Source organism: Folsomia candida, unplaced genomic scaffold (genome assembly GCF_002217175.1).
Source record: "Folsomia candida strain VU population unplaced genomic scaffold, ASM221717v1 Fcan01_Sc003, whole genome shotgun sequence".
Taxonomy (NCBI): Eukaryota; Metazoa; Arthropoda; class Collembola; order Entomobryomorpha; family Isotomidae; genus Folsomia; species Folsomia candida.
Window position 1 is genome coordinate 906,895 of NW_019091195.1, and position 16,318 is coordinate 923,212.

Sequence of the window (16,318 nt, forward strand, 5' to 3'; positions counted from 1 at the left end):
TGTCCACGTATTTTGGCAAAAATTATAATCAGGAAAAGCATAAGTAAAAAAGCTTATTATGTTTTTCGATTCAACGCAGCGATACGACCGGGGAATGGGAAGAGACATGCAGAATGAAACCTTGAGTCACAAAATGTTTAACACATTAAAGTGAAAATAAACAAAATGAAAAGTTAACAGAACACAGGAGTCATTCTTGTGTGCATACCTACATAAACTCCATGTTACTTTCCACGCTATGCACATACATACTTCATATTGTGGCGTACATGACAGTTGGTGGGTTTAGGTTTAGGTTGTCTGCTTGTCAGTATGGATTTTGGGCCGAGTGAGAAGAATCAAGAATTGTGTTAAATCATTTCAAGAGATAAAAAGAATGAGCGACTTTGTTAACGAGATGTGAATTAACTCGTTTAGCATATGCTTACACAGCTCTCCTGATAATGTCAGTACTCCACGACGGACGGACGGACGGGCGGACGGACGACGGGTGTCAGATCGACGACGACGACTGCCTAAATGCATAATAATGTGTCAGAATGAGCCGAGTGTGTGGACTGGACAGCGCTCGTGATGATAAGGAGGATAGGATGCGATCATCGTGATGATAATACTTAAATAATAATAATTTTGGATGTGTGTGTTTGTGTAACGAGAGAATGGAAAGAGTTGCTGACTTGCTGGGTGATTAGTAATAAATTGTTTAACTTTTTGATGGAGTAGAGTGCGAGAGATAAAATTAGAGAGGCATTATTGTTTGTGATGTGGTGCGAGTCGTGGGTGCGACGTGAGAAGAGTTGTTGTATGGGCATGATGTCAGGCAGTGTTGCAAATATATAGCGTATCATTTATTTCGTAGTGACAACAGACAGATCATCGACGGATCGGTGTGGTGTGAGGCGTGGGAAGAATTTTGACACAATAAATTTAAAGGTGAAACAATTCATTCCTCGCCAAACTTAAAAGTGATTCAGTAGCGTCAAGAGATCAATAAATAGAAAAACGAGATTTACGACTTGATTTGCCACTGATGAATGAGAAGCCAGCAGTCCGAAACAAATAGTTCGGTAGACACACACAACAAGACGCAATATCACCCACGGCAGGGAGCAAAAGAAGCGAAAATACCACGTCGGGATATAAAGTGTTACATTTTTAATGTTCGCAACAACATTTTTATATTCGAAACACGCTACTTTGCTGCGGTGGTGTGGTGCCGTGTCTATTTTTTCGTGAGAGGTTTGCTCACGATTTTTTCAAGGATTTTTTTCTTCTAACAATTTCTTGTGATGTCCGACCAACTCGTTCTTGCTTGTTGGAGGGTGATAACTATTACCCGGTGAGAATGCAGCCGTGTCGGCGAGGTTGTGAAGAAAGTGAAAGAGCCAGTCAAAAAAGTGTGCTTCAGGCTCCTTTCGTTCTGGGTGAGCCAATTTCTCTCTTGTATTACTATGAAAATAGTGAAATTATTGAGAGGAAAGTGCTTCAAAGGAATCCTACTAGCGAACCGGCGAAAGAAATTGCTAAAAATTTGTCCACCATTATCCGAAAATAACAGTATGCATGAAATGAAAGCCATGCAATCTTCTTGTACACACATTTGCAAACTTCTTTTGTCATTCGTTTTTCATGCGCTACTTGAACATGAAACTTTTTTCCATAAAAAAATTTGCAAAATGTGTTGAATCACAAGGTACACACATTTTAAGTTGGTTTTACATACGTTTTTTTGGGGTATTTGCACACACGGGAACAAGTTTTGTCCATAAATATGTATGCAGGAGAAATATCTGCAATGTTAATAATAATAATATACTCAACGAACCCTGCTTATTACGACGCCGGCAAAATAAGCTTCCCCTCCGCTCCTGTCATGACATCATTTGGAAATATGTGTAGAATATAAGCGGATTATTCTGGGAATCTCCTCTCAGCTTGGTTTTCTCTTCCAGGGAGGAAATATTTATTTTATTGCAACCGTTCTAGCACAAAATATCAGATCGTCAGATAATACGAGCACTTTGTATGTAAGAGGAATCCTGGTAAGTATGCAGGGAAAATGGTTAAAGTGAAAGTGGTGGTGGAGAAGAAAATGGGACGATTTTGGATAAAGGGATTCCATCCTCTTTTCTCTCTATGAGAGGAAGCCTGATTCGGATGGACGTTATTCTTTGCTTCACACGATAGAAGAATACAGGGAAGAATTTTAGACAGATATGTTTCTTTTTACATCCATACATGCAAGAAGTGAATGGATACATCATGGATACGCTGGTTAGTACAGTGTGTAATAGTTTCTTTTGTGCATCCGGAAATCCCGACAGCGAACCCACTGACTTTGGTTTAACAATGCCTTAATTGTGACAAATGCCTGATTCTCATGTCTTCTAATGTCAAGTTGAGTAAGTGGGAAGGAAATTTTTACTAAAGTCTGTAGCGTGTGAACTCAACCGTCGTCTTTTATTTTATTATTCTATGAAAAATGCAACTTATTTCAAAGAAAGTTTGCCAGGATCTGTGTCTTAATAAGGCAGAAACAAGGGCATGAAACATCCTCATCCATCACCATCATTCTTGCATTCTTGTCGCCACATCCGCAGGTATTCTGCAGCAAGGATGACCTGACAAATTAATTTGTTAACCCGGTCGCAGTAATTACGATTCACTGGCTGAATCCCTTGATCCACAGAGTTTTGTACCGATATGGAATTTAATTTAGCTTTTCATTATTCCTCCTCTCTCTCGTCAAATTGGAATCGTAATGAAAACCCAGAGAGGAAGAGAGGAGGACGAGTTGAAGGTAAATAACATCAAGGATTCGTGAATGTACTAGTAGTTTACATACAGAGTATTTTGGTGCATTCAATAAAATAAACACGGTAGCTTAGCCAGCCACCCAGAGAGAGAGAGAGAGAGAATGAAAGCGAGAGCTGATCCACAATTCGTAATACTTACATATTAATTAAAGCGAAAATAGGATTTAATCAAGTTTATGGAAATTATATGGCAATTGAGTCCAACTATTGTTCAGCAAGGATCAGATTTTCAACAGTATTGAAGAATCTGTAAGTTGAAAAGCTCAATCCGTCTCTCCATCCTTCACTATCTCTTCATCTATTTGAATACGTCGAAGAATAAGAAGGATTTCTGATTCTGAGGGCGAGACAGATTTGTGCACATGATAGAAAGAGACAGCTCTGATTTTTTGGCGAACCTTGCAATTTCCACGAGAGTCAAGAAATCTCGAGTCCTATTACTTTTTCCTTTTCTTCTTTTTCTCGCTCTTATCTGCAGACCTGGGGGAGAAAGTAAACTGACTGAGATATTTGTAATTCAGATTCTGTTTTTCTCTCGCTCTTGGAAATTCAATTTATTGCGTGCACATATACGTAGCATGGTAAAAATGGTGGACTCCTGTTAAAACATGACACTAAATGAACATGCATGAAATTAAAAGATGAGAATGTGTGAGGAGTGAGTGAGCGAGTGCAAAAGTGAGTATCTGTTCTTCTGCCCCTACACAATGTCGCGATGATTGGCTGGTTTTGAAATGTGTCATAGAAATGGGGAGGACAAAACCAGAAAACAGAACAAGACCAACCAGGCGTTTGCAAAGGGTGTGTGTGCATGTATGTATTTGATCATTTTATAGAATTTGCAGTTTTCTCTAGTGCTTTGATGATGACGGAGAGCACGGTCATGATGGTGCTTGGCAGCAGTGTGGAGGCGAGAGAGAGAGAAAGATAGGGATTGGATCGAGATGAAGGTTTACTTGTTAGTCGGTGTTCAGACCGAGCATGGGAGAGAGTGGTACAAGAAGATCAAGTAGCTTTGAGTGGAAGAAAGTGGCCAAGTGGAAGAGAAAGTGGCTCTCAGTCAGCCAATTGAGGAGAGAATCTCCTGCCTGATTGACTTGTTAATTACTCTAGCGAATTTTGTTTACTTACCTTATTAATTTTAGATTTGGTTCCATTCAGGTAGTGGGCAGACGATGATAGCACCAGACCAGCGATCAAAGCGTATCATCACAAATACTTAAGACGTTGAGACAAGTTGAACGAAACGTGTGGGCGAGAGTCGGACTAGTTTACTTTTACCCCGTGAAGTGATAATGGTGGTGATACGGAGAAGAAGAAAGTGATGCTCTGCAGACTTAAGGAAAGTGATTCATCACCATAATCAACTTCTACTACTGCAATAACTAACTCTGCGGCTTAGATAATTTGTGAACGAAAGACGTATATTTCCCAATGGGGACGAGAACGTGATGCGAGGAGTCGGCTGAAGTTTAGTTTATGCAGTGTGTATGTATGTAAGTAAAGTTACACAAAGTGAAAGTGACTGCGGCTTACAAAGTGAGACAAAGGCGAAAGTCTTGGTTGTACATACTTATTAGTTTGGCTGCTTCTTCTTCTTCTGGAAAACAGAGATGTGACTTTCTCCGCCAACTCGACAACATGACGAATAACGATGACTACTATCTTAACGACACGTACCACCCACTGTACAATTATACGACGGAGGACTATCTCGATGACCCCAACCTTGAGCCACCCCCGTTCTCATATCCTTTCCAATTCCGTATCGTGTGCTACATCTTGTACAATTTTATCTTCACCTTTGGACTGATTGGAAATCTTCTCGTCTTTTACACCATTCATTATACGCATCCAAATATGAAGGTGCGTAATAAATATGCATGAAAATATGTAGGTATGACTAAATGTTTAGTTAAACTTAATTTCAATTTTATGAAGACGGTGCAAAACTACTTTCTTGCGAATCTCGCCTGTGGGGACTTATTAATCGGTACGTATGTATAAGGACGTAAATTGCATACTCCGATGATCGATCGACAATGAACATAATTTTTCCAATGTATAATTGATACAGTAATTCTTTGCGTCCCTACCGGATATATTTCCGTACTTTGGCAGTACTGGCCCTTCGGTTCCATCGCTTGTTTCGTGCTGACCCCAATGAAAGCCGTGGGAGTTTTCGTATCCAGCTATACTCTCGTCGCATTGGCGATAGATCGTTATTTAGCAATTTTATACCCACTCAAGATGGGTCTCAGCAAACAACAATGCCGCTGGATCATTGGAATCATTTGGGTCAGTGCGGTCATTACTGCGGTCCCGGTCGCTGTAAATTCCAGGATCGAGGTGCATCTGGGCAGCGGTGAGGAGAGGTGTGGAGAGGTGAGGGATTTCATCCAAATAAATTTCAAAATTTTATGAAATTGTGGGCATTGCTTATTTATTCACTGTTCCTGACCACAGTACGGATGGGAATCCTTCACCCAAGAACTTACGTACAGTTTGGTCCTGCTGTTTCTCCAATACTTGTTCCCAGTCTGTGTCCTAATCTATGTAAGTTTTTTATGAAATTGTGTCTGCTTGAATTATTTGACAAAACAAGTTTCCATTATTTTCTGTTTTCACAGACCTATACCAGGATCTCATTCGTCGTTTGGGGGAAACGGTGTCAGCCCACATTGACAAGGAGAGGGTCAGGGCAACGAAGCTGGGCGGGTGGCGTCCGCAGTGCGGTCATTCAACAACCAAGCAAAGGAAAGAGAAAGGTAAGAATAACCAAAATAACTCGTGTTATCTAAACTAAAAGTAATTGCAACTACGTAATTCCCGTGCAGACCGTCATCCTTTCACTCTCGGTCGTTTGTGGTTACACACTCGCCTGGCTGCCCTATAATATTGTCTACATGATCTACAAACATGGCCCAGAATACATCATGGATGCTGAATTTTTCCCATATCTCTTCATCATTTGTCACCTCATTTCAATGGGGCACTCAATTTACAACGTAATTATTTACACCGTCATCAATTCGAGGTGAATTATTACAAAATTCTTGGATTTATTCCATGTCTATAAATTGCATTTAATAATTTTCATAGGTTCCGAAGAAGCTTTGCAATGGTGGTGAAGGCCAAATGTCCCTGCTGCGTCTGTTTGATGGGTAAGAACGAGTACAACTTCAGAGGCAGGGGCAGCAGCAGCGTGTGCGGGACGGAAAGACGAAGGGTCGAAAGTCTGGCGGACAACAATCGGGCGTCCTCCGTAGAAAAGGACCTCAAGTTGAAGAATGTGAAGGTGGGGACGCCCAGTGTGGGGGTACCTTTGTAAAAAAATATCTAATGGGTTCACACAGTGAGAGAAATGGGAGACTGATTTATTTTATTGGTGGGGAAAGCATTATGATAAACTATAATTTTGTAAATACATTAAATAAAATATGTGCGTAATAAATTATATTGCTTTCAGTGTGAAATTTAATTAGTTTTAATTGCCATCGTAAAATTATTAGACAAGGAATCAGTATATTCTCATCTTGCCTCACGCGTGCATACTTGCCTGGCCTCTACTAAATTATGGTACAACTAGCGTATAGCCCGGCCAAGGCCGGGTTCTAGAGTTCCAGTGGGGGTGTGCCCAAAGCGAAAAATCCGTCATGCTATACTTTAAATAATTCCCAGTGGAGACTTCGTCGTACTACATACATACATCAGAGTGAGGGTTTGCCCCAGTCATACTGCATTTTAATTAACCTGGTCACAGTACAATTTGATTTCCCCCTGTGGGAGTAGTTGAATAGCTAATTACTTAAATTCCCGTCGTGTGGGAGTAACTGCATAGCTAACTATTTATATTCCCGCGCTTCACGCTCCCGTTCAGTTCCATAAACCCCAACTTCTATAATTAACGTCAAACTATTGACGGATTCGGATTCAGCGTCAAAAATACATTCGAATTGATATGCGACATCACGGATAAGCCATATTTGGCTGCCACGGTCACGGGGGCCTCGGAGGTCAAAACCATTAATGGCGTTGGATTCAGCGTCAAAAATACATTCGAATTGATATGCGACATCACGAATAAGCCATATTTGGCTGCCACGGTCACGGGAAGGTCACGGGGGCCTCGGAGGTCAAAACCATTAATGGCGTTGGATTCAGCGTCCAAAATACATTCGAATTGATATGCGACATCACGAATAAGCCATATTTGGCTGTCACGGTCACGGGAAGGTCACGGGGGCCTCGGAGGTCAAAACCATTAATGGCGTTGGATTCAGCGTCAAAAATACATTCGAATTGATATGCGACATCACGAATAAGCCATATTTGGCTGCCACGGTCACGGGAAGGTCACGGGGGCCTCGGAGGTCAAAACCATTAATGGCGTTGGATTCAGCGTCAAAAATACATTCGAATTGATATGCGACATCACGAATAAGCCATATTTGGCTGCCACGGTCACGGGAAGGTCACGGGGGCCTCGGAGGTCAAAACCATTAATGGCGTTGGATTCAGCGTCAAAAATACATTCGAATTGATATGCGACATCACGAATAAGCCATATTTGGCTGCCACGGTCACGGGAAGGTCACGGGGGCCTCGGAGGTCAAAACCATTAATGGCGTTGGATTCAGCGTCAAAAATACATTCGAATTGATATGCGACATCACGAATAAGCCATATTTGGCTGCCACGGTCACGGGAAGGTCACGGGGGCCTCGGAGGTCAAAACCATTAATGGCGTTGGATTCAGCGTCAAAAATACATTCGAATTGATATGCGACATCACGAATAAGCCATATTTGGCTGCCACGGTCACGGGAAGGTCACGGGGGCCTCGGAGGTCAAAACCATTAATGGCGTTGGATTCAGCGTCAAAAATACATTCGAATTGATATGCGACATCACGAATAAGCCATATTTGGCTGCCACGGTCACGGGAAGGTCACGGGGGCCTCGGAGGTCAAAACTATTAATGGCGTTGGATTCAGCGTCAAAAATACATTCGAATTGATATGCCACTCGCTGTGGGTGGAGTTTCTCAAACTAAAATAATTAATTAATAGTGTTTATCACGATCACTTATCATGATAACCACTATTGATGAGTAATGATGGTTGGTTGATCAGTTGATGTATGTATGGGGTAGCAGTTCATGCATTCATGCATGCAGTGTTTGCTCCGCTTCCTTCTTTGTCTCCTCTACGGGGCGACTTGCATTGACTTACGGACCGACCCAGAACTTAACACTGTCATTTTATGGTAGTGATATGTAGTAGGCACATAAATAAAGTTGGTCCTTAGTAAACTGATGCAAATCCACCCATAATAGTAGGTGGTCTAATATTTGATGCTATGCACACAATTGACATACATCATTGGCAGATCATATCATGGTTATTTTTAACAATCTGATGGTAAGCTTGAGTTATAAATACATTTTTAATAAAAAATACTCTTAGGTGCGGCTATTAATTTCGCGACTAAAAGATTTAAACAAGTAATTTATTAATCACCTTTTACCAAAGATTACACTTGTAATTAATAATTATTACTATAGTTAGTTAATTATGTAGCAGCATTACCATTCCATTGCCATAGCCATAATATCTACTGAATATGCTACTGAAACCTTGTACCATCTGAAACTTGTTTATTTAATGCTCACACTGCTTGTAGCAAATAGTAAAAATGGTATTACCCCACACACGGAACCTGTCACCGGCCTCACGACAAAGACACTGATCGAATTTCATGAGCAACTTTACAGCCAAAATAAATGATATCTGCAAAATGTCCCATTTCTGACATGTGTTTTAAAATTTTCTACATATTCTGAAGACTGAATTTAACTTTAAACAAAAAATGGGACATTTTGCAGTCATCACTTATTTTAGGGTAAACCACCACCACTTTTGCCATACTTATCTCATGCATTTTAATTTATTGCGCTGTGCACCGTTGTTAGAGGTAACTAAATGGAGTCATATTTTCATATTGCTGCATTATTATTATTTGAAAATACCAAAAAATAACCCGATCGAGCTTGATAATAAATCCAGCTGCTTTTATCAATCATGCCGCACACTATTTGTTTTTTGGACGACTGTCACAGACGGATTAAGTCGAACCAGAAACGGCATCGACTGGGAGCGTCTGCACTCTGGCCCTTGTATTGTCGACTGTACCATGATGAGGAGGAAGCACACAAAACCGAGGTCATATGCGAAGCATGCCACATCAAGGTACGAAAAATATTTAATTTAGTCTAGTAATATGTATTTAATTGCTACTTATTCTGCAGATTCGCTCTCAATTGAAGGATGAAGGGACGAAACAATGGAGGTCAAAACCTAAAGTAAGGGGAGAGGGTGTCATTCTACCGAGCCGAACAAGATTAAATATGAGAAGAGAAGACAATGATGCTCGTGGCGCTGAGGAGGAAGATCGTCGTGGCGCTGAGGAGGAAGATCGTCGTGGCGCTGAGGAGGAAGATCGCAGTGGCGCTGAGGAGGAAGATCGTCGTGGCGGTGGCGAAGACGATGCTCATGGCGCTGAGGAGGAAGATCGTCGTGGCGGTGGCGAAGACGATGCTCATGGCGCTGAGGAGGAAGGTCATCGTAGTGGTGATGAAGACGGTGCTGGTGGCGCTGAGGAAGATAGTGGTCGTGGCGATGATGGAGACCGTGGTCGTGAGGAAAATTATGCTCGTGGAGGTGACGACGACTATTTTTGTTGGGCTGACGACGACCATGCTCATGAGGGTAAAGATGACGATGCTCAGCAAGAGATTGACCGCTTCGAGTATGGATTATTGGACATGGAGCTTGACGAAGTCCATTTTAATAGTGAGTATAGCAGATTAAATACTATAATCATAATGCTACAATACTATGATAGTATATTTAACTACCAGGTGGATTTGATACTACATCCCGTCATGAAAACTCCATGGCTATTTCAATAAGTGGCAGAAGTGAGATCCAGTCAGAATGGAGCACTCAAGGCACAACAGTGACGATGACCGCCCGAAGTCACTCTCAAGCGTCAATCGTTTCGTCTCTTTCCTGCGACCCATTCAACTCCCAAGTATCGATGTCCAGCACTCAATCAAGTAAATCACGGCGCTTACCAATGATCAGCTCCGTTGGATCCACGCAGAAGCGGTGCTTTATTTGTCATGACCCCAACGGCAGAAAAAGGATTCCAAAGTGCGCCATTACTCAAGCATGGACAGAGAAGGAGATATATATCCCTCATGACAATCGCTGCTGCAATATTCACCTTGAGGGTAAACTTTTCACAGATGACGCAATGCAGTTGATTATACCTACAAAACATGGTGTTCTGATGTCGGATGAAGAACTTGCACAGTGGATTTTGGATCTCAGCAGCAACAGAAACAAGTTAGGTGCTAGAAGACGTCGTTATAATTTCGACGATCAAACTGACGTGGACAAGGACGACTACCCAAATCTTGTCGGATTCTCTAAAATTCAGTTTAACTCGCTGCTAGCAGAAATATCAGGCCATGTACATAACAGTGTCAACCGAAGTGTCCGAAATGCGTTGGCCATCTTCCTTATGCTGCTTCGCCACAATTTGGCTCAGGTATTAATATTTAAGATTTATTCTTACCGCAAAATTCATTAGAATGAATACTTAATGCTGAAATACTCTTGTGTGCAGAAAGTGCTGGGCAGTCTTTTTGGAATCCCCAATCAATCATGCGTGAGTGAGACCATTGATGCAGTCGCTACAGCGCTGGACAACCATTTTGTCAAGAAATACCTCGGTTTTGAACACTTGTCCCGTGAAGCAGCCCTTCGTGACCACTCTCGTCCAATATACTCGAAGCTATTTAAAGAAGAAGACCCAACTAAGCTGTTTCTTATCATGGATGGAACCTATATTTATATTGAAAAGCCGGCCGACTTTCACCTGCAGAAACTAACTTATTCTGGGCAGAAAAAACGCAATTTAATCAAACCATTTATGATAGTTCTTCCGTCAGGGTATATCTTGGCTGCGTGTGGTCCTTATTATGCAAATGGTAAGTGTATTTTAGCGGCAAAGCTGGAAGATGTAGCAAAATGCATAATCTGTTGCAAGTTACATAATTGTCAAATAATCCGTAATTTTTAATTGCAGGTGCGAATAACGACGCTGGGATCTTAAAATCCATCCTGTCGGAGCTGCCACCTGATTCACCTTACTTGAAACCGGGCGATCACCACATTCTGGACAGGGGATTCAGAGACGTGATTCAGACTCTTCTTCGCCTTGGACACCTCACACATATGCCAGAACTACTAGACACCGATGATAAACAATTCACCACTTCGCAAGGAAATGAGTCAAGACGGGTCACGTTGGTTAGATGGTTGGTGGAGGCAGTAAATGGAAGAATCAAGAAAAAGTTAAAATTATTTCGAGAGACAGTTCCAGGAGGTAAGTCTATATAATAATTTATGCGTACCAATGTCAATGTATGTTGGTGCAAGTTTTAAAGTTATTATACTGTGCGATTAATTGCAGGATACCTTGAGAAGCTGCCCATGTTGTTCAGAATTGGTTGCGCCCTTATTAACTGTTTCTGCCCTCCTCTCTCCACCCACTCACCCAAGCATGATAAGATAGCCGAACGAGCATTGGAACTTGCTGACCGGGAGAATTTACTACAAAAGCGAGTGGAGGACGAGGAGATGGATCGCCGGACTAAGGAATGGAAGACGGCCTCTCTGAAAGAATTTCCAAAATTCCCGAAGCTTAACGTTGACGATCTGGAAGACATAACCCTTGGAGTGTATCAGATTGGATTGGCCAAGAGATACGCTAATCTGCACATGAAAAATTCTCCAATCTTTGAAATTAAACTGAATTCAGAATTTCCAAACATCGTGCGAGCCAAGATTGAATCAAGGTTTACAGCCAATAAAGCCCACGATCTATGGATCGAATATTCTTCCGACCCCAGAGGTTAAAGGTGCTGACGCAATAATTGGTTTCTACTGTAAATGCAAACAAGGCGCTCGGACATTGGGATGTTGTGCACATATTTGCACAGTAAGTTAAAATTATTATATGTAAAAAAGCACAACTGGTAAATGGTAGATGTCTATTTTTATTATATTGTTAGAAGGTGCTGTGGTACTTGGGTTATCAGAGGTACCAAAACCCAACAACAATTAACGTTCGGAAAAGAAAACTGGAAATTATTAACGCCGGAAAACCTTAATCGGAGGAGGAGGAATCGGAGGATTATCATTAAGGCAGTTTTTGGTCAGGTTATGCATATACATTTATTTCTTCTAATCTGGTAATGACTCACAATTTTAGATCATCTATAAGTACGGCATAATTTGGGAAGGCACATGAGTACTATGATTGATTTCGTAGTTTGCAATCCCAACCGTACTTATAAATGCATGTTAGGCGAATTAAACTAATATTAATATTGCGTATTGTTTTTTTCAGGTTTCATTGAGTTACAATTTTTTTGTGTTGTGTACATTTTCATGGATGTATGTATGTATTCCAGTGTAAAGTTATGATGCTGTAGAAAAATAAAATCTGAGTTGTATTGTATATATGTACGAATTATAATCTGTCAAATTATAAATATACAATATATATATGTAATACTCAAAATTGCAACGAAAACCGAAATGAATAACGAGCATTGTTGAGTACCTCAAATGCGGCTGCAAATATGTACATATTGCTTTCTCGCTTAATCTTCCATGATTTGTTACCACACAACTAAAAATAATAATTAATATCGGGGGCCCAGCATTTTGCATTGTAATCAATGAAAAATAATGCAAAGGGGCCCACGGTTACCATCAAGTTCGATCAGTGTCTTTACGGTGGGTTTCTTTATTTCCCGTAAGGTGAGACATGGTGAAAAAAGCCATGGCCATTCGCCTCACTTCACCATGTCTCACCTTACGGGAAATAAAGAAACCCACCGTAAATTTGTCGTGAGGCCGGTGATAGGTTCCGTGTGTGGGGTAATAGTAAAACTTAATAAGCCACTCATTCAATAAGTTTTACAAGAACGAATGAACAAGCAAAACGAGTACTTTTCAATGAGAAATTGACACTAGTACAATGGATTATCGAGGAAAAAACATGCGTATATCGTGCATATTAAACTGCGAATGGATACTTTATTGTTTGTGTTTTCTAAAGTTTGTTTCTCTAAATAAATATAAATACTTATGTATTGAATATTTTGACTCTTATATAACCAAAACTTTTCGAGGACGTTGTGTGCATTGTTTCATTCTCCGGTTACTTTTCATCTACCCGAAAATGCGCATCACATTAGCTTGATGCTAAGTTTTGGGCTGTAGAACATCATAGCAATAGTCCATTTCATGCAGGCAGGTCAAGTGCATAGATCCATCATGTCCAAACTGCTACAATTCAGCCATATCATTATTATTTCTCTAACACTATCATGTCACATTTTGTTAGCAAATCAGCTATTGGTTAAAAACGTGTTCAATTTCAACTCTCAATTTTTGGGCTGTACTCTTTCAATCGGTGGGGTTTCGTCCTTCGACTACAACCGAGAACAATACGCGATAAGGACAGAAATTATCCAAAAAAATTTGAATTCCATTTTGCAGCTTGGCTTTACAATTTTTCCATCTGCAGTACTAAGATTTCAAGCTTGCTGCAATGTGATAGTAATTGTTGCATTAGATACTTCAAGTGCCAATAGTTTAGAGGAAATGGTGTTCAACATCGCTTCTACAGGGATAAATGCCAGACATATTTTGTGCATCGTAAAAATAGGTTCGATTCGTAATTTTGAGGTCTCTCGGTTCACAACAAGTGTGTATTTATTGGAGTTGACAAGCACAGGGAATCCAAGTACTGGAACGTATCAGTATGTCTGCGTTCTATGCGGACATCAACAATTGGTCCCTGTCGAACTGATAAATTATCCCATTTCCAAGTATCTTAAATTCCAATACAGCCGATGGGTAAAATTTGACATCTTAGTAAATAGTTTGGCACCACAAATGGACGCAGATATGAATCGTGATTGTAATCAAAGACCACTCAAGGCATTGAACCTTTTGTGCAAGTAAGTTTACACCTCCGACCTCGACCTGTCATTTAAAAATAATATATATACATATATATATAACTTTTTGTATAAAATATTTATGATCCCACAGATATCACAATCGCTACACAAACTTGTTACACACCCAATTAAATCTGACATTTAAATATGCGATGGATTTAAGAACAGTGTATCAGAACCCGTATGGAAGCATCGTCTTTACATTTGGGTCAGGTGGGATTTCACCTCATGGAATGTCCAGTGAGATAGTTAACCATAAGAGGTTAGGACAGTACCTCATCTACTGCGACTTTGGAGTGTCAATAACTCGGAACAATTTTCAGCTTTTTAATTCTGCGTGGGGTGCTCCATACAATCTGGAAGTTTGGGGGTGTCTCGGTCTCGTAGTTGGAGTGCTAATTCTAATTCTACGAATCCACACGACACTTTCTCCTTCACAAATTCTTCTCGCTATGTGCGCTTTATGCTTTCGCCAAAAGTTCATTAAACTTCGTGTCATTCAGTTGACAGCACTAGTTTCTATACCAATTCTTGCCATATATGAATCATACTTTGCGTCAAAGTTGATCGCACCCGTTCGTGTGACTCAGTTCTCGTCTCTCAAAGAAATACTGGAGCATGATATTGAGATTTACGGAATAAAACCACCTCCTGGAGGGGACTCACTTCGAAACTTGTTGCACAATGACTTTGAAATGTTGGGTTACTTGGACAAGTTGAATTCCTCCGTTTTTGAGATTGCAGATCAAAACACTTTATCGTTACTCCGTGTTCTTAGCCCTTCCACGCCCAACCGGAGTATAATATTTCTTGCAGATAATATCGACTTTATTCTAAATTATGCACAAAATGTGGTATTGCGTGGACAATACAAATGTCACAAAATTGCAAATTTTGCCATAATTAATGACTTCTTTGACCTTTTGCTGAACATGTTTGAAAGTGAGATGAGACAAATTGTTAGGAAAGTTGATGGTGCTGGACTACCAAAATTGTGGAAGGAGTGGTTAGATTTCTTTTATGAAGTGATTGCCCCTAAAAATAGAATACTTTGGGTTGAAGCTGGTCGTATAGGTATGAGTAATTTAATCTCTTTAGTACTAGTGAATTTAATGCTACTGATTGTTTCTGGGATAATTTTTCTGTTCGAAATTAGGTGAATATCTAAACTATTTATTTGGGGTATTTTAGATTTGTTAAGCCTTTAAAGATTTATTAATTGTTAATTAATTGCTTATTTATTAATTGTTTATTCATTTATTCTGAATAAAGAAGTTTGTTCGGTTGCATGAGTAGGTTCGAAGCTACTTAGGCGTCACTATTTCGTTCTTTTAACCCTATGTTTCCTGTGTATCACGAATTCGCAGACCAGGTAAAATACACATCCACCAAGTAACGCTGCATGTACTTGGAACACTCTGTAGAAACGCCATGCTTTTGAGAGAGATCTCACAACTTCTCTTGCCGTCGGTTTTCCTGAAGATTTCGCAAGTTTTGCCATACTTTCAACATGGCGTTCAGCACCTGTTGAAATAAAATAAGTAAGTTTATCCCAAGATTAAGTAATAAATAAAGGTGTTGGCCATTGTATTAATTAACCTGAGAAATAAAAGTCTTCCCAAAAGTCGTGAAATCCTCCTTGTACGAGAGAATGCGCTGCCCGATAAAGTTCTCTGGAATAAGGACCCCTAAACCAAAAAGATTTCCAACTGGAAGAAAATGTTTCTTGAACCGCGTCGCATTGTGCAGTTCCCCTTATAGAATGTTCAACCCCGAAGATGTTCTGGTTGGCAAATCGAGCTCCTACTTTTGTTCCAACTTGAATCGCAGGGGAAACCTTTGTTGCGAGGAAGGCAACACAAAACACTGTCCAAACATGGGTACACACGGCCGGATTATTAATGTGGAATACGCTAAAACACAGACAAAATCAAAATGTGTCATTACATCCCAGGTAAAGAGTATCACGAATCACACCATACGTATTAATTTCCTTTTCCGTAAGATTTCCAATTCCGTGTCTAGCAAACTGTTCAGGAAATTCGGCCACCAGGTCGATCGCGTGGTCAAGTGAATATGCGAAAAACTTGAACCCTTTCTCCGAGAATGATGTCATCGTAGAAATTCTCTCGGGAGGAAGTGGGGACACGCTTTCAGTTGTGATCATGCAAAGGAGTTTGCAATTCAGAAAAATAAGTGAAATTAACCCAACCTGGAGAAATGAAGGCCTCCAGTTTAATTGCCATTTATAACCCAAAACTCCCATCCAGAAATCTAGAAAGTATTTCGGTCCTCGAGTATGTGACATCGCTGAGTAGCAGATGGCAAAGAGGAGCAGAATCGCCCAAACCGTGGGATGACAGCTTTTTATATAAATGTCAAGAAATCCGGG

At 40.5% G+C, this 16,318-nt stretch overlaps 3 protein-coding genes across 5 annotated transcripts; all 3 read left to right on the top strand.

The window, feature by feature from the left end:
- The first annotated feature begins 680 nt into the window (after nt 1-680).
- On the top strand, nt 681-6,288 carry LOC110847218 (RYamide receptor). 3 transcript variants are annotated; one of them, XM_035850157.1, is made up of 8 exons: nt 681-1,424; nt 3,978-4,682; nt 4,758-4,809; nt 4,894-5,201; nt 5,283-5,372; nt 5,447-5,584; nt 5,654-5,853; nt 5,919-6,288. In XM_035850157.1, the coding sequence occupies exons 2-8, from the start codon at nt 4,458-4,460 to the stop codon at nt 6,145-6,147; spliced, it is 1,242 nt and encodes a 413-aa protein (XP_035706050.1). In that variant the 5' UTR covers nt 681-1,424; nt 3,978-4,457; the 3' UTR covers nt 6,148-6,288. The 3 variants fall into 3 exon arrangements, with proteins under 3 accessions (XP_035706050.1, XP_035706051.1, XP_021949803.1); XM_035850158.1 differs by having other exon boundaries at nt 3,982-4,682; XM_022094111.2 differs by lacking the exon at nt 681-1,424 and having other exon boundaries at nt 2,940-4,682.
- Nucleotides 6,289-8,899: 2,611 nt separating this feature from the next.
- On the top strand, nt 8,900-9,789 carry LOC118434774 (S-antigen protein-like). Its single transcript, XM_035848974.1, has 2 exons — nt 8,900-9,067; nt 9,127-9,789. Exons 1-2 carry the CDS (start codon nt 8,900-8,902, stop codon nt 9,787-9,789), a joined length of 831 nt encoding a protein of 276 aa, XP_035704867.1.
- A 320-nt stretch (nt 9,790-10,109) lies between these two features.
- LOC118434759 lies at nt 10,110-12,982 on the top strand. The gene is made up of 5 exons (XM_035848926.1): nt 10,110-10,433; nt 10,512-10,875; nt 10,974-11,273; nt 11,361-11,888; nt 11,962-12,982. The coding sequence occupies exons 1-4, from the start codon at nt 10,137-10,139 to the stop codon at nt 11,804-11,806; spliced, it is 1,407 nt and encodes a 468-aa protein (XP_035704819.1). The 5' UTR covers nt 10,110-10,136; the 3' UTR covers nt 11,807-11,888; nt 11,962-12,982.
- Nucleotides 12,983-16,318: the final 3,336 nt, after the last annotated feature.